General features: G+C 41.4%; 1 protein-coding gene across 1 annotated transcript in view; it reads right to left on the reverse strand.

Moving 5' to 3' along the window:
• Positions 1-763: 763 nt before the first annotated feature.
• The window catches only part of LOC115145378 (rhophilin, Rho GTPase binding protein 1), a 71,341-nt gene continuing 44,264 nt past the window's right edge, over positions 764-27,840 (reverse strand). Inside the window, exons 9-15 of the mRNA XM_029686898.2 lie at positions 26,273-26,429; positions 25,990-26,115; positions 24,037-24,231; positions 8,401-8,477; positions 4,067-4,213; positions 3,817-3,969; positions 764-3,699 (exon numbers count right to left, since the gene is read on the reverse strand). Of these exons, the coding sequence (XP_029542758.2) occupies positions 3,490-3,699; positions 3,817-3,969; positions 4,067-4,213; positions 8,401-8,477; positions 24,037-24,231; positions 25,990-26,115; positions 26,273-26,429 (1,065 nt within the window). The 3' untranslated portion in view covers positions 764-3,489. The remainder of the gene's footprint in view (positions 3,700-3,816; positions 3,970-4,066; positions 4,214-8,400; positions 8,478-24,036; positions 24,232-25,989; positions 26,116-26,272; positions 26,430-27,840) is intronic.

Consider the following 27,840-nt stretch of genomic DNA (forward strand, 5'->3'; position numbering starts at 1 on the left):
GCCAGATGGTGAAGCGTGATTCATCACTCCAGAGACCACGTTTCCACTGCTCCAGAGTCCAATGGTGGCGAGGTTTACACCACTCCAGCCGACGCTTGGCATTGTGCATGGTGATCTTAAGCTGCTCCCGACGAACAGCACTTGTGCTCACATTCCTTCCAGAGTCAATTTGGAACTCGGAAATGAGTGTTGCAATCAAGGACAGATGATTTTTACGTGCTTCAGCACTTAGTGGTCCTGTTCTGTGAGCTCGTGTGGCCTACCACTTCGCGGCTGAGCCGTTGTTTCCACCTCAAAACAGCAGCACTTCAATTGACTGGGGCAGCACTAGCTGGGCAGAAATGTGATGAACTGACTTGATGGAAAGGTGGTATCCTATTATGGTGCCACATTGAAAGTCACTGGGCTCTTCAGTAAGGCCATTCGACTGCCAATGTTTGTCTATGGAGATTGCATGGCGGTGTGCTCAATTTTATAGACCTGTCAGCAACAGGTGTGGCTGAAATAGCAGAATCCACACATTTAAAGGAGTGTCCACAAGTTTGCTTATATAGTGTACATCTGTCTGCTTTAAAATACTTTCACAAACCAATCTGGCCCCATCTGACACAATAGCCTGGATATAGTGACACCTGCTGGAAACCACTAAACACACATAATGCTGGTAACTATTTTGATGCTGGTAACAACTGAACATAACCCTGAGAACCACCAGAATCAGTTAGCGTCAATGGAGACAAATCAGTGTGAGAGAGAGACAATGCATTGATCCACTCCTTTAATTCAGCAACAAAATTCTGTGCAAATACTCTAGAAATAACACACACACATGAAAAGGATTCACGTGCATGCGCACAAGCACACCTCGAAAGAGGAATTGATGGTTGATCATATGAGCAGCCAGCCATGATTATCAGTCTTTCACATAATAAACAACAGAAATACAAATCCCTTTACACAATTACACTCACTCTAACAAGACACCACAGATCACAATGGCAGACTTAATTCACAATCTGAAATACATAATATCTCAATCATTATTTTGAAGAAAAAAAAGACAAATGGATTACAATTTAAAATAGTGTTTGCATCCAAATATTGAAAATGTGAACATAAAAAAATAAAAATGTCTAACAATTGTGTCAGCTCTCCTCTATGCTTCTATGGTTACATTGATAGCTGGTTTCTACATGGTAGACTGTCCATTCTCCTATTCAACTCTACTAAGTACCAGACATATAAAAGTCTTTAGTCAATCCCCTAATGTGCATATTACCACGTTAACCATTTCATTGTCATGACATACGTAGAGCGTTAGTTTTTCCTCCTCCTATGAAGTCCCGGTGCATAAGAATGTCGTACAAAATTAAAAACTACAAAACACCAGAAGAAAAATTTAAAAATACACATAACACAGGAGGCTGCTGAGGGGAGGACGGCTCATATTAATGTCTGGAACACAGAAACTATGTGTTTGATACCATTCCACTAATTCCGCTGCAGCCATTACCACGAGCCTGTCCTTCCCAATTAAGGTACCACCAACCTCCTGTGACATAACTATTGTAGTGCCTTGTGGGTAGTCATTTGTACCCAACAAAAGAGAAACAAAGAAAAACGTTCACATCAAAAACACTGGTAGGAGCACAGAATGTACAGAATGCAGTAAATTCAGTGTTTCGCTCTCTGAGCGTTCAGAGCGCACACTGGACGCTCTGGCTGAGGAGTAAAGTTCATCTGAATGTTCTGACCTCACAACGGCAGTCAAGCACTCAAGCTAAGTGGCTAAAGTTGGCTAGCTTGCTAGCCACTGTACTTCCAGACATAATGAGAGAACACCTCATTCTGACCATTTTATTCACCCTGGCAAATCTGGTTAGGGTGTTTTCATGTTGTCTAGAGCGTTGGTGACCGTAACTGTGCTGCTGGCAACAATTGAATTACTTTTTTTTGCTGATTTTTACTGACACCGTTCATATTCAAATGTTCGTAAATTCATCAGTTATTCTGCACTCTGGCGCACTCAGTCCAGAGAGCTCTGAAATCGGAGAGATGAATTTACAAAAGCATCCAATGACTCAATAATCCAGTTTTTTTTGCGGGCGGAGCTAATAAAGTTGGCTGTCCGAAGTGTTACAATGTTACTCTTAATCTATAAGTATGCATATTTCAAGACATGGAATATAGGGGTGTTGTGAGATACCCAATGGGCTGGACGATTCTTTTCTTTTCTCATCAATCATTTTGCAAAAACGTATATTAAAAATGTGCAAATCAATTCATTCGGCATCGTTAATCAAATGATTTATTGTAAAACATTTGGAGTGAGTGGGCTACGGAGAGATAAAATGATGCAGTTTGAGGCCATGTGGCGGAAAATTATGCGGGCACTGGAGATGGGGGTGTGTGCTAATAAGTCTGGGCAGGTGTGATGTAGTTGATGTTTGTGTGTTGTCATTTGTGTGCTTTGTTAAACATCAAATACAATTACAATTACATCTTACAACAACAAAAAAGAAGATTCACAGCTTGAGGAAGTAAGAGCTCAGGTACTGAATGGATGTAGGTGATTCACAATGCTCTAGCTTGAGGAAGTGAGAGCTCAGGTACTGAATGGATGTAGGTGATTCACAATGCTCTAGCTTGAGGAAGTGAGAGCTCAGGTACTGAATGGATGTAGGTGATTCACAATGCTCTAGCTTGAGGAAGTAAGAGCTCAGGTACTGAATGGATGTAGGTGATTCATAATGCTCTAGCTTGAGGAAGTAAGAGCTCAGGTACTGAATGGATGTAGGTGATTCACAATGCTCTAGCTTGAGGAAGTGAGAGCTCAGGTACTGAATGGATGTAGGTGTGACTGTTGTTTTTACTGTTGAGAGTCATTACCTCATTAAGACCGGAGTGGAAAAGCAAGACTCTGGGATACAGTAAACAGTGAAGTAAAACAACATGATTTCAACATTAAAACAACATGTTTTCAACATTAAAACAACATTAAAACAACATGATGACATTGTCATAAGACCAGAGGCTGTAGTTTGACAGTAAGTCCAGTTTATTTTCTCTAAAGACCTTTAGCTGTATTGTAAGTCAGCTACAATAATACTGGGCCACAACTATTAGTCTATTTTAAGACAATTTACATGATGCTCTTAACCCCTTCAGTGACATATACCTGCAGTTGGGTGCTTTCTAAAACCACTGTAGTTTCCCTGGGCATCTGGACATAGCATCCCTCTTCTCTTAGTACAAAACTCCTATTCGGAATGTTCCTTGCAATTGCTGCAATAATGCATTACAATATCTAGGAGTATCCAGTCATATACAACTCATCCTTGTATTGGAACATGTCCTTTTGCCTTTCCCTGAGTGGTTCGTCTGTCTATAGCACAGTCTGAAATGGCACCCTACTCCCTAGTGCACTACTTTTGGCTGGAAGTGCACTGTATGGAATCGAGCACCATTTCAGCTTGCCCTCCGTCTATCTCAGTACATGGATTCACCGTCTCCCAGGTTTCCAAATGGCAGACTGAAGGTGCTGCCCAGTCTCTTGGTGACTCCTCCCCCTTCCCGGTTTTTCTTCCTGTTCCAGTTGAGTAAGGAGACGGAGCTCTGGGCCTTAGCCCCACCCATGGGCCGTTGGCAAGCGTTCTCTTTGTCTCCTCTGGGGGAGAGCATCACTGACCTCCTCTCCACCTGAACAAAACACACACAACACACATTACTGATGCACCAAAGCACTCAAACACGCATGCAGACACAGTAATACATACACACAGACAAATCACTCGAACGCACACACACAAAACATACCTGTGTGTCGTGTGTGTGCAGTGTGATGACGCCGAGCTCCACTCCTCGGTCACTGCAGCTCTTCAGGCTGTGGACCACCTCTCCATGTTTCGCCCACTTACAGTTCTCTCCATCCACCGCCACTATGTAGTCCCCCTCTCTCAGACCTGCATCCTGAGACACACACACACACAGTACATTCCGGTGGTGCATGAAATACTTTTTCAGTTCGAGGAAATAGGAATAATAGGAATGAGAGACAGGGTCTCACCTCAGCACATCCCCCCGACACGACTCCAGCCACCAGAACAGGAGAGTCTCCTCTGAGAGTTAGCCCCAGACCCCCCTCCCCTCGCTGGAGACACACCAAACGCACCGGCCCCCAGCGCGCCCGGGCACAGAACACTGACAAGGGACCCTGCAGGGGAGACAGCGAGAGACCATCTTCATTATACGACTCATCATTCACTTAAAGAAACATCACCGTCAAAATCAGTCAGCCATCGGCGTCATCATTTACATTTAACTCATTTAGCAGACGCTCTTATCCAGAGCGACCTACAGTTAGTGCAGTCATCTTAAGACAGCTAGGTGGAATGAACATCATCATCATTGTCACCATCATCAGTCTTACCATTTGTATTTTATTTATTTAACTAGGCAAGTCAGTTAAGAACAAATTCTTATTTACAATGACGGTCTGCCAAGAGGCAAAAGGCCTCCTGTGGGGACGGGGGCTGGGATTTAAAAAAACAAAATAAAAAAAACACCACGACAAGAGAAACACCACAACAAGAGAAACACCACAACACTACATAAAGAGAGACCTAAAGACAACAACATAGCAGCAACACAACAACAGGGTAACAGCACAGAACATGGTACAAACATTATTGGGCACAGTCAACAGCACAAAGGGCAAGAAGGTAGAGACAACAACACATCACGTAAAGCAGCCACAACTGTCAGTAAGAGAGTGTCCACGATTGAGTCTTTGAATGAAGAGATTGAGATAAAACTGTCCAGTTTGAGTGTTTGTTGCAGCTCGTTCCAGTTGCTAGCTGCAGTGAACTGAAAAGAGGGATGTGTGTGGTTTGGGGACCTTTAACAGAATGTTACTGGCAGAACGGTGTTGTATGTGGAGGATGAGGCCTAGAGGGTTTTATAAATAAGCATCAACCAGTGGGTCTTGCGACGGGTATACAGAGATGACCAGTTTACAGAGGAGTATAGAGTGTAGTGATCTGTCCTATAAGGAGCATTGGTGGCAAATCTGATGGCCGAATGGTAAAGAACTGCTTGAGAGCATCCTTTACCTGTCGATCTATAAATTACATCTCAGTAATCTAGCATTGTAATCTGAAATCAGGGTTAGTTCGGCAGCTGGGGTGAAAGAGGAGCGATTACGAATAGAGGAAACCAAGTCTAAATTTAACCTTAGCCTGTAGCTATGATATGTGCTGAGAGGACAGTGTATCGTCTAGGCATACTCCCAAGTAGTACGTGTATGAGGTGACTACCTCAAGCTCTAAACCCTCAAAGTTAGTAATCACACCTGTGGGGAGACGGTCATTCTTCTTACCAAACCACATTACCTTTTTTTTTGGAGGTGTTCAGAACAAGGTTAAGGGCAGGGAAAGCTTGTTGGACACGAAGAAAGCTTTGTTGTAGAGGGTTTAACACAAAATCCGGGGAGGGGCCAGCTGAGTACAAGACTATCATCTGCATATAAATGGATGAGAGCTTCTTACTGCCTGGGCTATGTTGTTGATGAAAATTGAGAAGAGCGTGGGGCCTAGGATTGAGCTTTGGGTACTCCCTTGGTGACAGGCAGTGGCGGAGACAGCAGATGTTCTGACTTTATACACTGCACTCTTTGAGAGAGGTAGTTAGCAAACCAGGCCAAAGACCCCTCAGAGACACCAATACTCCTTAGCCGGCCCACAAGTATGGAATGGTCTACCGTATAAAAGCATTGGCCAAGTCAATAAAAATAGCAGCACAATATTGCTTAGAATCAAGGGCAATGGTGACATCATCAGTGACACATCCATAACCTGAGTGGAAACCAGATTGCATACGAGAGAGAATAATACAGATGTCAAGAAAGCCAGTCAGTTGAATATTGACAAGTTTAACACTTTTGATAAACAGGGCAAAATAGAAATGGGCCTATAACAGTTGGGGGAGATCAAGCTAATCATTTTAAATAAAGGACGCACCGTGGCTGCCTTCCAAGCAATGGGAAGCTCCCCAGAGAGGAGAGACAGGTTAGAAAGGTCAGAGATAGGCTTGGCGATGATCGGGGCAGCAACCTTAAAGAAGAAAGGGTTTAAACCATCTGACCCAAAACCAAACCATCAAATTTAAGGAGCTCCTTTAGCACCTCTGACTCAGTGATTGCCTCCGAAGCTCAAAGGTAAATGATTTAATTTGATTGCTTTTCTGATTTTCGTGACCAGGTTGCCTGCTCCTAGCTAGTCATAATGCTATGCTAGGCTATCGATAAACTTACACAAATGCTTGTCTTGCTTTGGCTGTAAAGCATATTTTCAAAATCTGAGATGACAGGGTGATTAACAAAAGGCTAAGCTGTGTTTCAATATATTTCACTTGTGATGTAATGAATAGGAATATTTTCTAGTAATATTTATGTCCGTTGCGTTATGCTAATTAGTGTCAGTTGATGATTATGCTCCCGGACCCGGGATGGGTAGTATCAAGAGGTTAAATGGGCCAGGAGAGAGCTTAGGGCATTTAGGGTACAGGCCGGTGCCGATGGTGGACGATAACACAACAGTCAACAAAGAGCGATTTGAAAGTTTAACGCTTAAAACCATCATATCAAATTGTTGGGGGACAGACTTGGTGGAGACAACTGAGCATTGAATGTGTTCCTTGGTAAAAGATTGCCACTCCACCACCTTCGGAAGATCAGTCTTGCAGAAAAAGTTAAAACCAGAAAGGTTAACATCAGTGTTCAAAACAAACTTTCTTAAATCACTTCTCAGTAATGACAAACACATCTGGATTGGAGCTGTGAACCCACATTTTCAATTTATCCATTTTAGGTTATAAGCTTCTAGTGGTAACGTGCAGAAAACCCAGGCTTTTACGAGAGCAGAAATCAGTGAAGCAAATATCAGAGCAGAAATCAGAATTGGAGCTAGCAAGGGTGTACATGCACATTTCCAGATATCATCAGCAGTAATACAATCAGGGCATGGCAGAGGACAGGCAGATCTCTACAGTGTTGATTTATGACACTTGAATGTGCATTATATGGCAACACGATCATATTGTACAGCAATTTCATCAGGTAACATGAATACAAAGAGGTGGTTAGAATAGGATGGGAGGCCAAAAGTCTGTGTAACCAATAGAGAGTCAGAGTCCTGAGTTGGGAACAGTCTATCCCAAGGTTGGGTAAACAAGCAAGTTCATAGTCAACAAAGCAAGCAGGAGTCATGAGGCAAATAGCATAAAGCACAAGAAAAAAATATTGACTTGGGCCATTGTAAATCCAGAGTCACTCGCCCCAACAGTGCGTGTGTGCTGGAGGCGAGTGAAAGATTGGGAGAGAGGGGGGAGTGTGGTGGGGGTACCTGTACCAGACAGGGAGAGACAGGCCAGGGCAGACAGTGAACAGAAAGCTAGGTGGAATCCAAGCAGCAGTCCAGCAGGCAACGGGAGTAGGTGTCACACCCACTTGGAAGAAGCTTTTTTTTGGGAGGCAGATTCCTTGAAGAATTTTTTTGCCTAACTAGCAAGTCTCTGTCCGTTTTTTTTCCCACATGGAAAAGGAGGTCGTTAGCTAGCTATATCTCTTCAGTTTCAACAAATGGTCCTTTACGACATCCAAACAAAGTTGTCCTGTGGCTGTTGTATTTGAAATCATCTCCTGATGTGATCAAAGCAACAATAATGTTTCTTATTGAATTAATTTACAATTTAAGTGTCATGGCTGCATATCAGTTCAAAATTGAGGTGAATCCAGGGGTTACTGTATTGTAGTGACCTCTGCACAGATGGAGGGGGCTTCAAAGGCCTCTGCATTTGGGTGGGGAAGGCTGTGAAACTCCCCTGCCATTGTTGGTGTCAAGGGCTTTGACACATTTCACTTCACACCTCAGTGCTAATTGTCTGATCTGTTCTGTCCTAGCACGCTTGGTAGCCTTAACTTAGCATTCAGTCCCTATAAAGTAAAATATATCACTAATTTATTTTGTTCTTGGATTTAAAAGCAGCTTCAGACTAAACATTACTCACTCAGTTCCAGGTTGGATGGTGTTCAGGTTTCTTGTCCTTCTTTTGCCAGAGCATTTTCTGTATAGACTTTAGAAATAAGAATCTTTGGTAGTAGGAATCCTTCAAGTTAATTTTGTCCAAAATCAGGTTGTAGGTTTGGAGTTTTGAATTGGAGTGAAGGTTATGTTGTGGAGTGTAGAATTCTGTATATGTCCTTGCGGAAAAATCCAAGTTTATCTAAATCCATCTTTTTGTAAAAACATGCTGAAAAATGTGGGAGCCCATCTGCTCATGATCTCTCTCTCTCTGCTCTCTTGTGGACCACAAAAAAGAATATAAGTTAAAAAAAAAACTTACCAGCCTTCGGAAGATGTCAGTGACTTGGACAGTGGAGAAATTGGGTGGAATTATATCAGGCTTCTGCTGGGTTTGAGCTGAGGAAGAAGAGGAGAGACAAATGATCAATTACTGTTTCTCACAGATAATCATAAGATATATATATATATATATAAGATAAGATAATCTGTAAAAAATAAAAGGAAACACGTGAGTAAATGAGTAAATGAGGGATGCAACGTATTTTCAAAGCAGGTGCTTCCACACAGGTGTGGTTTGTCAATTAAGCAATGAATATCCCATCATGCTTTAGGGTCATATATAAAAATGCCCAGATGGCCATTATTTTGGCAATCATAGCTAAAAAAAAAAAAAAAAAAAAAAAAGATCTCAGTGACTTTGAAAGAGGGGTCTCAAAGGAGCATAGAGGGTTTAAATTGTGTGTGCGTGTGTCTCAGTCAGTAGATCTCAACCCAATTGAACACTTATGGGAGATTCTGGAGTGACGCCTGAGACAGCAATTTCCAACACAATCAACAAAACATCAAATTATTTAATTTCTTGTGGAAGACTGGTGCACAGCACATTGGCCAATGTTTATTTTTCAGTGTAACATTTCTAGTGTTGATTCAGGAGTTAGATTCACTCTGCAAGGGGTATAAAATAACCCCAGTGTTAGTGTTAATAACCAGTTATTGCTTTACACTGTGGAGAGTAAAACGGTTACATCAAAACCACACCCATCATTTTCATATTTCCCAGCATGCCCTACTGAAGGTCGATATTTTAGGATTGTTTTTAGTACAGTGGGGCAAAAAAGTAATTAGTCAGCCAACAATTGTGCAAGTTCTCCCACTTAAAAAGATGAGGCCTGTAATTTTCATCATAGGTACACTTCAACTATGACAGACAAAATGAGGGGAAAAATCCAGAAAATCACATTGTAGGATTTTTAATGAATTTATTTGCAAATTATGGTGGAAAATAAGTATTTTAACACTGTATGTTTTTTTTTGCATGTACATTGATTAATCTTATGCTTCACAAAAGATAAATAACAAATCTAAACTGATCCAAATCAGTTACTTACATTTATTTCACCGGTTACTGAAATGGGTGTTAGAGTTTAAATGGTATAGATACTCATTCTCATTCTGAATGCAGGTGTGGGTGAATAAAAACTCCAACTGTTGGATATCCTAACTGGCTGGATTCCAATAAGAATTACACATCACATTGCATAATGTGATTTACAGGCCTGATGTGGCCTGTAAACCAGGAGTTTCATAACACCACTGTGTTAGGGTAAAACTAGGCAATCAAAGTAAGGCCTTATGATATAAGTATTGCATAGTCATAGATTATAATGGTAACATTTGCCTTGGTACTCACTCAATGAAAGCCACAGGCCTTTAGAATGAAATAATTAAACAACCATGTCTCTGTCACTAACAAATACTGTCATGGGTGGTAACTCTACAATTCACTCGAAAAGAAAAAGCAACCACGAATATATGATAATTAGGCTTTACACCTTAGTTTTGAAACACCAAAAAATTATTTACTGTAACACTAAAAGGTGTTAATTTCATACACTGAGAAAGCACTGTGTCATCAGGGCAAAGGCTACTTTGAAGAATCTGAAATATTTTGATTTGTTTAACACTTTTGTTGGTTACTACATGATTCCATGTGTTATTTCATAGTTTTGATGTCTTCACTATTATTCTACAATGTAGAAAATACTCAAAATAAAGAAAAACCCTTGAATGAGTAGGTGTGTCAAAACCTTTGCCTGGACTCTATTTAAAATAGGACAAGTTTGACTAGAGCGCATTTAAGTCTGGCCAATACTATACAGTGCATTCGGAAATTATTCAGACCCCTTCACTATTTACACATTCCACAGTTAAATTCTAAAATAGATTTTTTTTTTTTATCTACACACAATAGCCTATAATGGCAAAGCGAAAAAAGGTTTTTAGACATTTGTGAAAATGTATAAAAAAAGGAAAAAATAAATACCTTATTTACATAAGTTCAGGCCCTTTGCGATGAGACTCAAAATTGAGCTCAGGTGCACCCTGTTTCCATTGATCATCCTTGAGATGTTTCCACAACTTGATCAATTGATAGGACATGATTTGGAAAGGCACACACCTGTCTATATAAAAAGGTCCCACAGTTGACAATGCACGTCAGAGGAAAAAAACCAAGCCATGAGGTCAAAGGAATTGTCCGTAGAGCTCCGAGACAGGATTGTGTCGAGGCACAGATCTGGGGAAGGGTACCAAAAACAAGTCTGCAGCCTTGAAGGTCCTCAAGAACACAGTGGCCTCCAACATTCTTAAATCAAAGAAGTTTGAAACTCTTCAAAGAGCTACAGTGGTTTCTCATTTAACCTCTCTTGGGTAGGGGGCAGTATTTTCAAGTCCGAATGAAAAGCATGCCCAAAGTAAACTGCCTGTTACTCAGGCCCAGAAGCTAGGATATGCATATAATTGGTAGATTTGGATAGAAAACTCTAAAGTTTCTAAAAATGTTGAAATTATGTCTGTGAGTATAACAGAACTGATATGGTAGGCGAAACCCCCGAGGACAAACCATAAAAAATAAATAATAATAATTCAGCCTTCCACTGTTTCCAATGGCTTTCATGTTTATTACGAGGCGAAGTCCTCCCAGATTGCAGTTCCTAGGGCTTCCACTAGATGTCAACAGCCTTTAGAAAGAGTTTCAGGCTGGTTTTTGGACAAATGAGCTAGAAATTGTAGTTTTTCCTGGCTGTAGTGTTTCCGGGCGCGTGGGTGAAAGAGTGTTCTTTGTTATTTATCTCCGGTAATGAAAATACTATTCTCAGTCTTACATTTTATCGTTTATTTATGTAATAGGGTACCTGAGGTTTGATTATAAATGTTGTTTATAAACGTTGTTTGGATAAGTTATTGGTAACGTTTGGGATTCGTTTTGTATGCATTTTGAAGGAGGGAAACTGGTGGATTATTGAATGAAGTGCGCCAGCTAAACTAAGTTACGGATATAAAGAAGGACTTTATCGAACAAAAATGACCATTTGTGATGTAACTGGGACATTTGGAGTGTTCTTCAAAGGTAAGGCATTTATTATATCGCTATTTCTGACTTTTGTGTTGCACTGGTTGAAAAATGTTTATGTTTTTGTATGCGGGGCGCTGTCCTCAGATAATCGCATGGTGTGCTTTCACCATAAAGCCATTTTGAAATCTGACACAGCGGCTGGATTAACAAGAAGTTAAGCTTTATTTTGATGTATAATACTTACTATTTTCATGAATGTTAAATATTTTAATTTATGTCATTTGAAATTTGTGCGCTCTGCAATTTCACCGGATGTTGGCCAGGTGGGACGCTACTGCCCATAAGAAGTTAACGTTCCAGCATGATGACGTAGAATTCTGTTATTTAAGTGTGAACCACCAATACCATTAATGCTAGTTAGTGCTAGCTCGTCCACCAGAGGGCATCTTTGAGAAGTATTTGATAGTCTTCAATAATGGCTGTACTAGACAATGCGGACACGCGGGAGACTGGGGTTCAATTTCCCGACGGGGAGGAAGGAGTAGGTCGTCCTTGTAAATAAGAATGTGTTCTTAACTGACTTGCCTAGTTAAATAAAGGTTACACTAAAAGCATAACATTTCTGAACCATAATTTTCTAATTCTAGTCTAACCAATACCCAAAGGGAGATGAAAATAAAAATCAAGACCGTGCTGGTCTCAGAGCAGCGCAAAATAGTGCTAAAAAAGTTGTAGGCTTTTGCTTCAAATCCTATTGCTTCTAACTTCAATAAGCTTTTAAAAAAAACTAAAGAATTACACCACTTTTAACAGGACATTACTGAACACTAGTGAGACTCATGTCGCCTACGGTAGGCCTACAGTATATTGAAAAACATGACGTGATTCTCAGCCAATAATTACACACAGTTGAAGCCAATAATTACACACAGTTGAAGTCGGAAGTTTACATACACCTTAGCCAAATACATTTCAACTCAGTTTTTCACAATTCCTGACATTTAATCCTAGTAAAAACTCCCTGCCTTAGGTCAGTTAGGATCACCACTTTATTTTAAGAATGTGAAATGTCAGAATAAAAGTAGAGTGATTTATTTCAGCTTTTATTTCCTTCATCACATTCCCTGTGGGTCAGAAGTTTACATACACTATTTGGTAGTATTTGGTAGCATTGCCTTGAAATTGTTTAACTTGGGTCAAACGTTTCGGGTAGCCTTCCACAAGCTTCACACAATAAGTTGGGTGAATGTTGGCCCATTCCTCCTGACAGAGCTGGTGTAACAGTCAGGTTTGTAGGCCTCCTTGCTCGCACACGCCTTTTCAGTTCTGCCCACATATTTTCTATTGAGGTCAGGGTTTTGTGATGGCCATTCCAATACATTGACTTTGTTGTCCTTAACTTCCTGACTAAGGTCTTGAGATGTTGCTACAATAAATCCACAATCTTCCTTAGTCTTTCACACTTCTGTGAAATCAAACTGTCCACTTAGGAAGCAACACTGATTAACAATAAATTTCACATGCTGTTGTGCAAATGGAATAGACAACAAGTGGAAATTATAGGCAATTAGCAAGACACCCCGAATAAAGGATGCTTCCTGGCTGGTGTTTTGGTCACTTTTGAATGCTGGTGGTGCTTTCACTCTAGTGGTAGCATGAGACGGAGTCTACAACCCACACAAGGGGCTTAGGTAGTGCAGCTCATCCAGGATGGGACATCGATGCGAGCGGTGGCAAGAAGGTTTGCTGTGTCTGTCAGCGTAGTGTCCAGAGCATGGAGGCGCTACCAGGAGACAGGCCAGTACACCAGGAGACGTGGAGGAGGCCGTAGGAGGGCAACAACCCAGCAGCAGGACCGCTACGTCCTCCTTTGTGCAAGGAGGAGCACTGCCAGAGCCCTGCAAAATGACCTCTAGCAGGCCACAAATGTGCATGTGTCTGCTCAACCAATCAGAAACAGACTCCATGAGGGTGGTATGAGGGCCCGACGTCCACAGGTAGGGGTTGTGCTTACAGCCCAACACCGTGCAGGATGTTTGGCATTTGCCAGAGAACACAAAGATGGGCAAATTCGCCACTGTCGCCCTGTGCTCTTCACAGATGAAAGCAGGTTCACACTGAGCACATGTGACAGACGTGACAGTCTGGAGACGCCGCGGAGAATGTTCTGCTGCCTGCAACATCCTCCAGCATGACTGGTTTGGCGGTGGGTCAGTCATGGTGCGAGGTGGCATTTCTTTGGGGGGCCGCACAGCCCTCCATGTGCTCGCCAGAGGTAGCCTGACTGCCAATAGGTACCGAGATGAGATCCTCAGACCCCATGTGAGACCATATGCTGGTGCGGTTGGCCCTGGGTTCCTCCTAATGCAAGACAATGCTAGACCTCATGTGGCTGGAGTGTGTCAGCAGTTCCTGCAAGAGGGCATTGATGCTATGGACTGGCCCGCCCGTTCCCCAGACCCGAATCCAATTGAGCACATCTGGGACATCATGTCTTGCTCCATCCACCAACGCCACGTTGCACCACAGACTGTCCAGGAGTTGGTGAATGCTTTAGTCCAGGTCAGGGAGGAGATCCCTCAGGAGACCATCCGCCACCTCATCAGGAGCATGCCCAGGCGTTGTAGGGAGGCCACACACACACACTACTGAGCCTCATTTTGACTTGTTTTAAGGACATTACATCAAAGTTGGATCAGTCTGTAGTGTGGTTTTCCACTTTAATTTTGAGTGTGACTCAAAATCCAGACCTCTATGGGTTGATACATTTGATTTCCATTGATAATTTTTGTGTGATTTTGTTGTCAGCACATTCAACTATGTAAAGAAAAAAGTATTTAATAAGAATATTTCATTCATTCAGATCTAGGATGTGTCATTTTAGTGTTCCCTTTATTTTTTTGTGCCGTGTATAAATGGTAGGGGACTACAACACAGTTTAGGCACATCAGTGGACCAGAAAGGCAATCATACTACCAACTATCACCCTCTGGTGCACAAAAATATCAAATATTTTACGCGTTAGAATTGATGGATATTTGAAGGCTTAAAACACCTGGATCTCATAAGATATACTCGGGAGGCTTAATCAAGCTGGTCGGATTGATTATTTTCTGGTATCCTTTCTATTGTGCCAAAATGTGAACAGACCATCAGCTTATTGGCCTTCATGTAACTATGACAGACTTTCCAGGCGGGCGGGGATATTGGAAATTTAACCAGGGTTTATTGACGGACTTTAACAAAAACAAAGGAATTAATAACTTTTTGGGGGGCAAGCAGATCATATGGGATGTCTTTAAAGGCCATTCAATTAAGTGTTCATCACCAAAACAGTATCAGTCAGAGAAAAAACGTAAAGCAGAAATAGAAAATATAACATTACACATCAATTGTGTAGATCAATGTAATGCAGAAGCATTGAATGAACTCAACGCAAAACAAAATGAGTTTGAGGAATTATTCGGGAAGGATCAGGTTTCATTTATTTTTAAAAAATTGAGAAAATTGGATGGAAAACAGCGAAGAATGCGCCAAGTTTTTCCTAAATCTTCAATATAGAAACATGTCCAAAAAGAACCTATAAAAAATAGTCAGTCACAATCGATGTAGAAATCCTTCTCTCAGCAAAAGTGAATTTGAATGAGGATGTAAAATATTAAAAATGTTCGTCAAGTTCCTCCAATCTCACTTGATGAAAAGTTTTGTGATATCATGTGGGGGGGCAAAACATTTGTATTAGCAGTACTTGAGAGGTGAGCAGATTAAACCAACAATAGGTTAAGATGCTCCTGTGAGGGTACTCCCAGAAGCAGAGACTCCCTTAATGGGTTACAGCTGGGGTAACTGACAGAATTGGCTAAACCAGGCAATATCTCAGAGGAATTATTTCAGAGTAAGTGTCCTCTGGGATTGATTGTTGGTGGAACCAGTTTAGAGTAACCAAAAGTCTGGTTGGTTGGATTGATCCCCAGCAGACCAGTTAGGTGAGGGACCAGAGCCAGCTGAGTCTGTGTGTCACGTTTTAAGTCAGGGTGAGACACTTGAATAGATTAAATTGGGCATTAGAATAGACAGGTATGCCCTGGGTTACAATTGTTAGATGTTATTGTGAGAGTTTTGTAATACCTGACACTTCACCACAAGTGGAGGTTAGAAAATACAAAGTTAGATTGGATTTTTGGGACCACGTTACACAATTAGATAGGCAACACGGGAATTCTGTAGGTAGTTTTGCATATCCGGATAGACAAAAAAGGATCTATACCACCATTATTGCAGTAGGTAAAATTCTGGTGTGGAGGCAACACCCTGCCCTAGGCCCATCGAATTTACAATATTTTGATAATGGTTTTCCTGTGTTTTTGGAAAGAGTAAAATATAAACAGCGCTAAACAGTTTCCTTTGTTCGTCTACCCCTCTGTGTCGGTCTGTCTGTCTGTGGTGTGCGAGTGGAACAGGCACCATGGGACACGGTATTCCAGATCCCCCCCCCACGGGGGCGCAGAAGGTCATGGCAGATTAGTTGGGGAAGGGACATTCTGGACCAGGTGCAATTATGGCATAGGGAAGGTGGTTTCCCTTGACAGGGACACTGAGTTTAACAATGTTAGACAAAGTCAGGGAGAGTGTATGGGTTAAACTGGGTTAAATATTGAAAATGGGAAAGAGGCAGAAAGGCATGCACAAAGACAGGATCCATTTAGGGCACAGCCCCGTCAGAATATGGTAGTGCAGACGGAGGAGGAAGGGAAAACCGATAAATACAAGACAGTGAGAAATAACAAAAAAGAGGATGAGATTCCCCCTCACTGTCACGCCTTGGTCATTGTATTGTGTTTTCGTTATATGTTTGGTCAGGCCAGGGTGTGACATGGGTTTATATGTTGTGGTTCGTATTGTTTTTTTTTTTGTATTATTGGGATTACGGCTGAGTAGGGGTGTTGCATAGGCTTGGCTGCCTGAGGCGGTTCTCAATCAGAGTCAGGTGATTCTCGTTGTCTCTGATTGGGAACCGTATTTAGGTAGCCTGGGTTTCGCTTTGTATTTCGTGGGTGATTGTTCCTGTCTCTGTGTAGTTTCACCAGATAGGCTGTAATTAAGTTTCACGTTCCGTTTGTTGTTTTGTATTCAATAGTTATTTCATGTATCGCTATATCTTTCATTAAAGTCATGAGTAACCACCACGCTGCATTTCGGTCCTCTCTTTCGACAAACGAAGAACGCCGTTACACTCACTCTTTTCCTCCCAAATCTCTACCCAGTGCTGCCAGCACCAGTGGCCGCAGCCGGGGGAGGGGCCAACTACACCCCGCCAGTTGACGCAGACCCCCCTTCCCCCACTGCGCCTCCTCCCCTGTTTCTTGGGTCCTCTCCGCGGCCTATGGAGACCTGTTGAAGGACTTCCTAGTGAGGGGCCTGGCACCTGACCTGGAGAGAGCGGTGAGAACGACGTGCATCAGTTGGGAGACTAAAGCCACTGGCGACTGTGGTGCAACACGAAGCACGCTGAGAGACAGCAGTGCACCCAGGTGAAGGCACAGGTCAAGAGGGAGAACCTGAAGAGTACCGAACTCAGGAAGGCTCAGCTGACGTTCTACCAAGGGGCGGCGGGTCAAGGCACGGCTGGAGGAAGAAATTGCTACAACTGTGGTAAACCAGGCCATTTTGCTGCTAGCTGCCCAGAAGGACCGACAGGGGTGGATCCAGAGGCAGAGGAGCCCCAAGGGCCCCCCCCCCCCCCCCTCGAGGAAGAGGTCCACTAGGAGGACAAGGTTTGTGGTATCCCCCTGCCCAACAACAACCATGGCAGCAACCAACCAACCAAGGGAGAATATTGACGGGCGAAGGAGGTAGTAATTGAGTTAGAATCGTGAGAGCAACCAGAAGTGTTTTTAAAGAACCATACCCTTCCTCGAATTTAGCCAACAGTGGAGGCTTGCGTCAATGGTGAGTCAATAATATTTCTACTGATACGTGAGCTGCGATGTCTGTGATTAACTGTAAAGCTATGACAAAATCTCCCATGTCTAGTGAAACAGTCAAAACTGTAGGGGCTTCAGGCCTCCCATTCAGTATATGGGGATTTGGTGACCAAACAGATGGCACTGTGATAGACTGCATCCAATTTGTTGAGTAGTGTTGGAGGCTATTTTATAAAATGACATCCCCGAAGTCGAGGATCGGCAGGACGGTCAGTTTTATGAGGGCATGTTTGGAAGAATGAGTGAAGGATGCTTTGTTGCGAAATAGGAAGCAGATTCTAGATTTAATTTTGGATTGGAGATGCTTAATGTGAGTCTGGAAGGAGAGTTTACAGTCTAACCAGACACCTAGGTATTTGTAGTTGTCCACATATTCTAAGTCAGAACTGTCCTGGGTAGTGATGTTGGACGGGCAGACAGGTGATGGCAGTGATCGGTTGAAGAGCATGCATTTAGTTTTACTTGCATTTAAGAGCAGTTGGAGGCCACGGAATGGGGAGTTGTATGGCATCGAAGCTTGTCTGAAGGTTAGTTAACACAGTGTTCAAAGAAGGGCCAGAAGGATACAGAATGGTGTCGTCTGCGTAGAGGTGGATCAGAGAATCACCAGCAGCAAGAGCGACATCATTGATGTCTACAGAGAAGAGAATCGGCCTGAGAATTTAACCCTAGCAGCATGAGCTCTGAAGATTGATGGGGGGGTAATCAGTTCACATATGGTGTCCAGGGCACAGCTGGGGGCTGAAGGGGGTCTATAGCAAGCGGCAACGGAGAGAGACTTGTTTATGGAAAGGTGGATTTTTAAAAGTAGAAGGTTGAACTGTTTGGGCACAGACCTGGATAGTAAGACAGAACTCTGCAGGCTCTCTCTGCAGTAGATTGCAACACTGCCCCCTTTGGCAATTCTATCTTGTCGGAAAATTTTATAGTTAGGGATGGACATTTCTGGGTTTTACGTAGTCTTCCTGAGTCAGGATTCTTACACAGCCAGGACATCTGGGTTGGCAGAGTGTGCTGGGGCTTCTAATGTTAACATGCATGAAACCTAGGCTATTATGGTAACAGAAGTCAACAAATGATAGCGCCTGGGGAATGGAAGTGGAGCTAGGCACTGCAGGGCCTGGATTCACCTCCACATCACCAGAGGAACAGAGGAGTAGGATGAGGGTACGACTAAAGGCTAAAATAACTGGTCGCCTAGTACGTTCAGAACAGAGTAAAAGGAGCAGATTTCTGGGCACGGTAGAAGAGATTAAAGGCATAACGTATGATAGGATGAACATGTGTGGTAGGTGGAACTAAAGTGTTAAATAAGGCGTATTGAGCAGCTAGAGGCTCTACAGTGAAATAAGGCAATAATTACTAACCAAAATCGCAATGAACAAGGCATATTGACGTTAGCAACAGGCATGCGTAGCCGAGTGAACATAGGAGTCCAGTGAGTGGCTTCAGGCAGCAAGCAGCCGGGGCTAGCAAAAAGGCCTTGGAGGGATGTCGCGACAGAAGAAAGTTTGTTGTGGGCCCCTCGTGCTATTACGTCAGCAGATGGATCAGCAGGGCTCCGTGTGAGGAGAGCCAGAACCAATCACCAAATCGTAAACCAGGGCAATTGGCAAAAAATATAAAATAGGTGTAGTGGCCAAAGAATTTGTCCGATGGGCCTCTTAAGCCAACAGTCCGATGTGCTCTGGATAGCTAGCAGGCCACGGCTAATATGCTAGCGGATGGGCATTCAGGGGAGAACGCGACGGCGGAGCCGTGGGCCTAGCAGATGGGCCTAGCAAGGCTAGCGCCAGGCTAATTGGTTCTTGCTTCGGGACAGAGACATTAGCCAGGAGTGGCCACTCGGATATCAGCTAGCTACCTGCGATGATCCAGGTGGAAAAAAAGGTCGGAGCTTGAGGTAGGAATCCGGAGAAAAATGTCAGATTTTCTCTGGTTTGGGTTGCGCTGTGCAGACTGGCGAGAGTTGTCCATGCTAGAGGTAGCTGATGACTGCTAGCAGTGGCTAGCTGACTACTAGCTAGTAGCTGGCTAGCTTCTGTTAGAGTTACGGTTCAGAAGACGGATCAGCAGGGTTCCGGGTGGTGAAACCAGGCCAATTGGCAAACAAAGAATTTGTCCGATGGGCCTCTTTAGCTGACAGTCCGATGTGTTCTAGACAGTAGCGGGCCGTAGTTTGCTAGTAGACAGTTAGCTGGTAGCAAGTTAGCTGGCTAGCTTTTGATGGGGGATCCGGATTCTTAAGTATAAAATAGCAAATCCGTACCACTTGGGTGAGGCGGGTTGCAGGAGAGTATATTCAGTCCGTAGATGGAAAGTGATATTAAAATATATACGAGAGAAAAAACAAGGAAAAACAATGTTTACATAGGACAGGGAGGGACAAGACAATATCACACGTCCGACTGCTACGCCATCTTGGAACATAGAGATTGCCTACGGGCAAGGGATAAGTATGATTTTGGCAGGATGAAGGGGGCTGAGCCCCTTGTAGTCACTCCCAAAGATAACAGGCGTCCTTCCAGAGCAAAGTATCCACTTAGTAAAGATGCTAATTGCAGGTATCACACATGTACATGCCTCACTGTTAGAACACGGAGTGTTAGTCCTGTGTCCACTCACCTTGCAACACCCCTTTCTGGCCAGTAAGAAAGGCCTCGGGCATCAGCGCAAACAGCATCACCTATGTGGTTCCCAATCCTACAACACTGTTGTCTGCAGTTCTAACAGCAGCAAATTGGTTTTCAGTTATTGATTTGGCTAATGTGTTTTTTTTTAGCATCCCCGTGGCAACAGATCTTCAGTGCTGGTTTGCTTTTACGTTCCTTGGCAAGAGATTTACTTGGACTGATGGTCCCCATGGGGTACACGGACTCCCCCCCGCAATTTTTTCAACCGCATTGGCACATAATTGAGGGTTTCCTTCCACCGGAGGGGAGCACTCTCATACAGTACGTGGATGACTTATTGCTATGCTCTGAGACTCTCCAGTCCTGTGAAACTGACACAAGAGCTCTGTCAGAGAATGGCCAAAGTATCAAAAGAGAAGTTGCAACTAATCTCCCAAACGGTTCAATATCTGGGTCATGATATCACTCCCAGCTGGGCACAGAGTGCAAGCCATTCTCTCGGTCCCACAGCCTGTTACCAAGCAACACATGTCACTGACTGGTAATTGCAGGTTATTGTACAGCGTGGCTGCCTGACTATGCTGAGGTTGTCCAGCCTCTCTCTGATCTCACTTATGGTCACAAAATGGCTATGAATGATAAGATAAAGTGGACCCCGAGGGTTTGACGGCCCTGACAAAACTGAAACAACTCATGACTCCTTCCCCCATGCTTGGGGCTCCCTAACCACTCTAAACCATTTAATCTGTTGGTGTGTGAGAAAAATGGTTTGGGGTCTTCTGTTTTGACACAGGAACATGGAGGAAAGTAGATACCAGTGGGTTACAATCCTAAACAATTGGACAGAGAGAGGTTTGGTGTGTTGTTTAAAGGGCTGCTGCTACTGAAACTGTGTTAGCGTGTGCAGATATTGTGGCCATGTGCCAGTTAACTGTTCACGTCCTACATGTGGTCCATGCTCTTATTTCACAGGCAAAGAGAGCACACCTGACTCCAGGGAGAATCTGAATGTGCTGCTCACAATGTCTCATGTGACCCTGAAGAGGTGCACTGTGCCCAATCCAGCTACACTGTTGCCGACCCCTGATGACGGAGAACCTCATGACTGCACAGACCTTGTTGAAGATGGTATCCAAACCAAGGTCAGACTTAACTGATGTACCAATACAGAATGCCGATTTGGAAAAATGTGTGGATGGTTCAGCTCAGAGGTCTGACAAGGGAGAGCCACTTGTGGCTTATGCTGTAACAGCATCTACTACACTTGAAAGTGCTAAATTGCCCTCACACCTCAGCTCAAGCTGCTGAGTTGTTTGCTCTTATGAGAGCTTGCATTTTGGCTAAAGGGCAAACTGTTACCATTTACACTGACAGTAGATATGCATTTGGCGTGGTACATGCTTTTGGAACCCTCTGGAAGCAGCGAGGTTCTCTCACATCATCAGACAATCTCATATTCGAAATTGGTTGACAACCTTTTAAAATGTGAGATTTTTTTGTCCACTTTATTTGGAATGGCAAACCAGATCAAGTTAATATAATATAATATCTGTTGTCTGTAAACAATTGTTGGAAAAATGACTTGTGTTATGCACAAAGTAGATGTCCTAACAGACTTCCCAAAACTATAGTTTGTTAGCAAGTGGTTGAAAAACTAGTTAATGACTCCAACCTAAGTGTATGTAAACTTCTGACTTCAACTGTATATATATATATATATATATATATATATATATATATATATAAATGAAATATCACATATACTTAACTATTCAGACCCTTTAGTCAGTGCTTTGTTGAAGCACCTTTGGCAGTGAATATAGCCTCAAGTCTTCTTTGGTATCATGCTACGCACACCTGTATTTGGGGAGTTTCTCCCATTCTTCTCTGCAGATCCTCTCAAGCTCTGTCAGGTTGGATGGGGAGCATCACAGCACAGCTATTTTCAGGTCTCTCCAGAGATGTTCGATTGGTTTCAAGTCCGGGCTCTGGCTGGGCCACTCAAGGACATTCAGAGACTTGTCTCGAAGCCACTCCTACGTTGTCTTCGCTGTGTGCTTGGGGTCGTTGTACTGTTGAAAGGTGAACCTAAGCCCCAGCCAGAGGTCCTGAGCGCTGTGTAGCAGGTTTTCATCAAGGATCTCAGTACTTTGCTCAGTTCCCCTTTTCCCTCAATCCTGACTATTCTCCCAGTCCCTGCCACTGAAAAATATCAGCATGTTGCCACCACAATGCTTCACCGTAGGGATGTTGCCAGGTTTCCACCAGACGCATTCAGGCCAAAGAGTCAATCTTGGTTTCATCAAATATGAGAATCTTGTTTTTCTTGGTCAGAGTCCTGTGTGGTGCCTTTGGGCAAATTCCAAGCGGGCTGTCATGTGCCTTTTACTGAGGTGTGTCTTCCGTCTGGCCACTTAACCATAACGGCCTGATTGGTGGACTGCTGCAGAGATGGTTGTCCTTCTGGAAGGTTCTCCCATCTCAAAAGAGGAACTCTGGAGCTCTGTAAGTTTGACCGCTGGGTTCTTGGTCACCTACCTGACCAAGGCCCTTCTACCCAGATTGCTCAGTTTGGCCGGGCGGCCGGCTCTAGGGAGGGGCTTTGGTGGTTCTAAACTTCTTCGATTTAAGAATGATGGTGGCCACTGTGTTCTTTTGGGACCTTCAATGCTGCAGACATTTTTTGGTACCCTTCCCCAGATCTGAGACACAATCCAGTCTCGGAGCAATACGGACAATTCCGTAGACCTCATAGCCTGGTTTAATCTCTGACATGCACTGTCAACTGTGGGACCTTATATAGACAGGCGTGTGCCTTTCCAAATCATGTCCAATCAATTGAATGTACCACAGGTGGACTCCAATCAAGTTGTAGAAACATCACGGATGATCAATGGAAACAGGATGCACCTGAGCTCAATTTCGAGTCTCATAGCAAAGGGTCTGAATACTTATGTAAAATAAGTTTAATTTGTAAATTTGCAAATATTTCTAAAAACCTGTTTTCACTTGGTCATTATGGGCTATTGTGTGTTGATTAAATAAAAACATTGTCAATCAATCACTTTTATAATAAGGCTGTAACGTAACAAAATGTGGGAAAAGGAGTCTGAATATTTTCTGAATGCACTATATATAGTGTATCATTAGACTCTTGGGTACATTATTTTTAGGGCAATATCAGTAGACATTTTACAAATATGAAGGTTCAGGACCCTCATTGCAAAAGGAAATAGAAAAATGGTATTCTACAGGGAAAGATGGGTTAATCTGTGGAGTGTTGGAGTTAAGGTCAGAATTAATAGTGAATTGGCCACTCTGGGTGAAAATCCAGCACTTGAAGAAAGAGGAAGTTAGAAATATATGTATAATTATTTAACTACACTGTAGATGACAGCGAAATAGCAGTGGAAGTGTTGTTGTCCATTAGTTTACAGGTAGGGGAGGAAAAAAAGTATAGAAAAAAACCAAAATAAATGAAAACAATTAAATTGATAGAACCTACAATCTAGGTGTAATAGTAAAGCTGATCTACCCCCTTCCCACTAAATAATAACCACAATCAAGAACACTAAGAGTTGAATGGTAATAGACACACCGCAATAGAGTTACATTACTTCCAAAAGTCTTATTATAACAGCAGTTCAGTGGGACTCATTCGTTCTCTGAAACATTTAACACATTCCCAGTTAAATAACACCATTGATGTTGCTGTGTGATGCATCCCTCCAATAGAGTTCCAGTCACATGTAGAATCTCTGCCAACGCGCATTGAAGCCGTTCTGGCGGCTTGTGGTTCTGGCGGCTTGTGGTTCTGGCGGCTTGTGGTTACCCATTAAGACCCTTTATGATGGTGTTTCCTTTATTTTGACAGATATCTGTATCTCTACTACACATACACATGACTTTACTGAAAAACTCACTCACACAACTGCACTCACACAGTCTAATTACTGGTGCTCACACTTACAAAAGACACTCACAGTGTATCTCGGGAGCCTCTGCTGTCTCGTCGAAGTCGTCCTCTCGGTCCATCTCAGAGTATTTGTCCAAAGAGCGTTTGTGCACGAAGGAGAGCACCTCTTGTAGAATATCCATCTTCCTTAAGATCTTACACAGACTGTGTACTCTCATAGCTTCCTCATGTCTGATCAACGCGCGACGCAGGTGGGCCTTACCTAGAGCACTCACGCAAAGACAGACACACAGGAAAAGCTTTAGTAGGATCTCACAAAGGCCATGCTTATGCATCAAATATAGATACAGTTGAAGTCAGAAGTTCACATAAACTAGTTTTAATGACTCCAAACTAAGTGTTTCAACCACTCGTTTGTCAACCACTCCAAAAAATTTCTTGGCAACAAACTATAGTTTTTGCAAGTCGATTAGGACACCTACTTTTGGCATGACAATTCATTTTTCCAACAGTTATTAAAAGACAGATTATTTCACTGTATCACAATTCCAGTGGGTCAGAAGTTTACATACACGAAGTTGACTGTGCCATTAACCAGCGTGGAAAATTCCAGAAAATGATGTCATGGCTTTAGAAGCTTCTGATAGGCTAATTGACATCATTTGAGTCAATTGGAGGTGTCCCTGTGGATGTATTTCAAGGCCTACCTTCAAACCCAGTGCCTCTTTGCTTGACATCATGGGAAAATCAAAAGAAAATCAGCCAAGACGTCAGAAACAAATTTGTAGACCTCCACAAGTGTGGGTCATCATTGGGAGCAATTTCTAAACGCCTGAAGGTACCACGCTGATCTGTACAAACAATAGTATGCAAGTATAAACACCATGGGACCACGCAGCCGTCATACCGCTCAGGAAGGAGACACATTCTGTCTCTTAGAGATTAACGTATTTTGGTGCGAAAAGAGCAAATCAATACCAGAACAGCAAGGACCTTGTGAAGTTGCTGGAGGAAACAGATACAAAAGTATCTATATCCACAGTAAAATGAGTCCTATATCGACATAACCTGAAAGACTGCTCAGCAAGGATGAAGCCACTGCTCCAAAACCGCCATAAAAAAGCCAGACTACGATTTGCAACTGCACATGGGGACAAAGATGGTACTTTTTGGAAAAAAGTATTCTGGCCCGATGAAACGAAAACAGAACTGTTTGGCCATAATGACCATCATTATGTTTGGAGGAAAAAGAGGGAGGCTTGCAAGCCGAAGAACACCATCCCAACCGTGAAGCACAGGGGTGGCAGCATCATGTTGTGGGGGTGCTTTGCTGCAGGAGGGACTGGTGCACTTCACAAAATAAATGGCATCACGAGGCAAGAAAAGTATGTGGATATATTGAAGCAACATCTCAAGACATCAGTCAGGAAGTTAAAGCTTGGTTGCAAATGGGTCTTCCAAACGGACAATGACCCCAAGCATACTTCCAAAGTTGTGGCAAAATGGCTTAAGGACAACAAAGTCAGGGTATTGGAGTGGCCATCACAAAGCCCTGACCTCAATCCCATACCAAATGTGTGGGCAGAACTGAAAAAAGTATGTGCAAGCAAGGAGGCATAAAATCCTGACTCCGTTACACCAGCTCTGTCAGGAGGAATGGGCCAAAATACACCCAACTTATTGTGTGAAGCTTCTGGAAGGCTACCCCGAAACGTTTGACCCAAGTTAAACAATTTAAAGGCAATGCTACCAAATAATAATTGAATGTATGTAAACTTCTGACCCACTGGGAATATGATGAAATAAATAAAAGCTGAAATAAATCACTACTATTATTCTGACATTTCACATTCTTAAAATAAAGTGGTGATCCTAATTGACCTAAAACAGGGGATTTTTACTAGGATTAAATGTCAGGAATTGTGAAAAACTGATTTGAAATGTATTTGGCTAAGGTGTATGTAAACTTTCGACTTCAACTGTATGCGTTTGTGTGTGTGGTGAGTGCGAGCGTTCTCACCCAGTTTGCGTCTCTCCTCGGGGTCTCTGAGCACCTGGCTGAGTGGGGGTCCAGCAGGATTACTGACATGTAGCTGGAGGAGAGCCTTCTCTCCCTCTTCATCACACTCTTCTTCATCAATGGACTCTACGGGACACAACACACACTGGCAGATAGACACACATTTACTGGAATACACACACTCATACTAAAACACACACAAACAGGACAATTTCCGAACCACCACAATAGTCATTCCTGTAATCATCAATGTCAGACTCAACATAAACCCACCTCAACTTACGTGTGCGGTCACAGAGAGCGACAGCAGCATAGTAGTGTGAGAGAGCTCTGAAGTGTTCTGCTTTCACCTGAACCATGGAAGCCCAGGAGAATGGGACATAGTCCTTCACTAGGGGCTGAGACATGGTCTGGAGCACCAAGCTATACACATCTGATACCTATAGCGAGAGAGAGAGTAAAAGACGGATGAAGAGAGACAGGAGAATGAGAACCAAGTTACAATGAAACACAGTCTCAAATAGACACCTGTCCCTTTTAATAGCCGGTCCACTTCAGCAAATAAACACGGTTTCAAATAAACTCTAGGTCTAAATGAATCATTTACGAGGTCACCATGAATTGTTTACCAGGTTTAATGTTTGATTTCTTACATTAAATAATTCAGTAATGACTCCAAAAAATAAATGGCGATCATCCGTTTTTAAATCGCCAGTAAGAAACAGCTGAGAACTGCTAGCACAAAAACAGTAAACAACTTCAGGGGTACATACACTGCTGATTTTCTAGGGGTGCCATCTAATGGCAAAAGTAAGAACTGACAAATGCACAGTTAAAGAGGAGAATAATATTTTTCTGTCAAGGAAAAGAGTCATTTATATATAAATATATATAAAAATATATAAATATATATAAAAAATATATATAAAAATATATAAATATATATAAAAATATATAAATATATATAAAAATATATAAATATATATAAAAATATATAAATAAATAAATATAAAAATATATAAATAAATAAATATAAAAATATATATATAAATAAATATAAAAATATATATATAAATAAATATAAAAATATATATATAAATAAATATAAAAATATATAAATATATATAAAAATATATAAATATAAAAATATATAAATATAAAAATATATAAATATATATAAAAATATATAAATATATATAAAAATATATAAATATATATAAAAATATATAAATATATATAAAAATATATAAATATATATAAATAAATATAAAAATATATAAATATATATAAATATATAAATATATATAAAAATATATAAATATATATAAAAATATATAAATATATATAAAAATATATATAAAAATATATATATATAAATAAAAATATATAAATATATATAAAAATATATAAATATATATAAAAAATATATATATAAAAATATATATATATAAATAAAAATATATAAATATATATAAAAATATATAAATATATATAAAAATATATATATATATATAAAAATATATATATATATAAAAATATATAAATATATATAAAAATATATATATATATATAAAAATATATAAATATATATAAAAATATATAAATATATATAAAAATATATAAATATATATAAAAATATATATATATATATAAATAAAAATATATAAATATATAAATAAATAAAAATATATAAATATATATAAAAATATATAAATATATATAAAAATATATAAATATATATAAAAATATATAAATATATATAAAAATATAAAATATATATAAAAAATATATATAAATATATATATATATAAATAAAAATATATAAATATATATAAAAATATATAAATATAT

The sequence above is a fragment of the Oncorhynchus nerka genome, linkage group LG17 (genome assembly GCF_034236695.1).
Source record: "Oncorhynchus nerka isolate Pitt River linkage group LG17, Oner_Uvic_2.0, whole genome shotgun sequence".
Lineage (NCBI taxonomy): Eukaryota > Metazoa > Chordata > Actinopteri > Salmoniformes > Salmonidae > Oncorhynchus > Oncorhynchus nerka.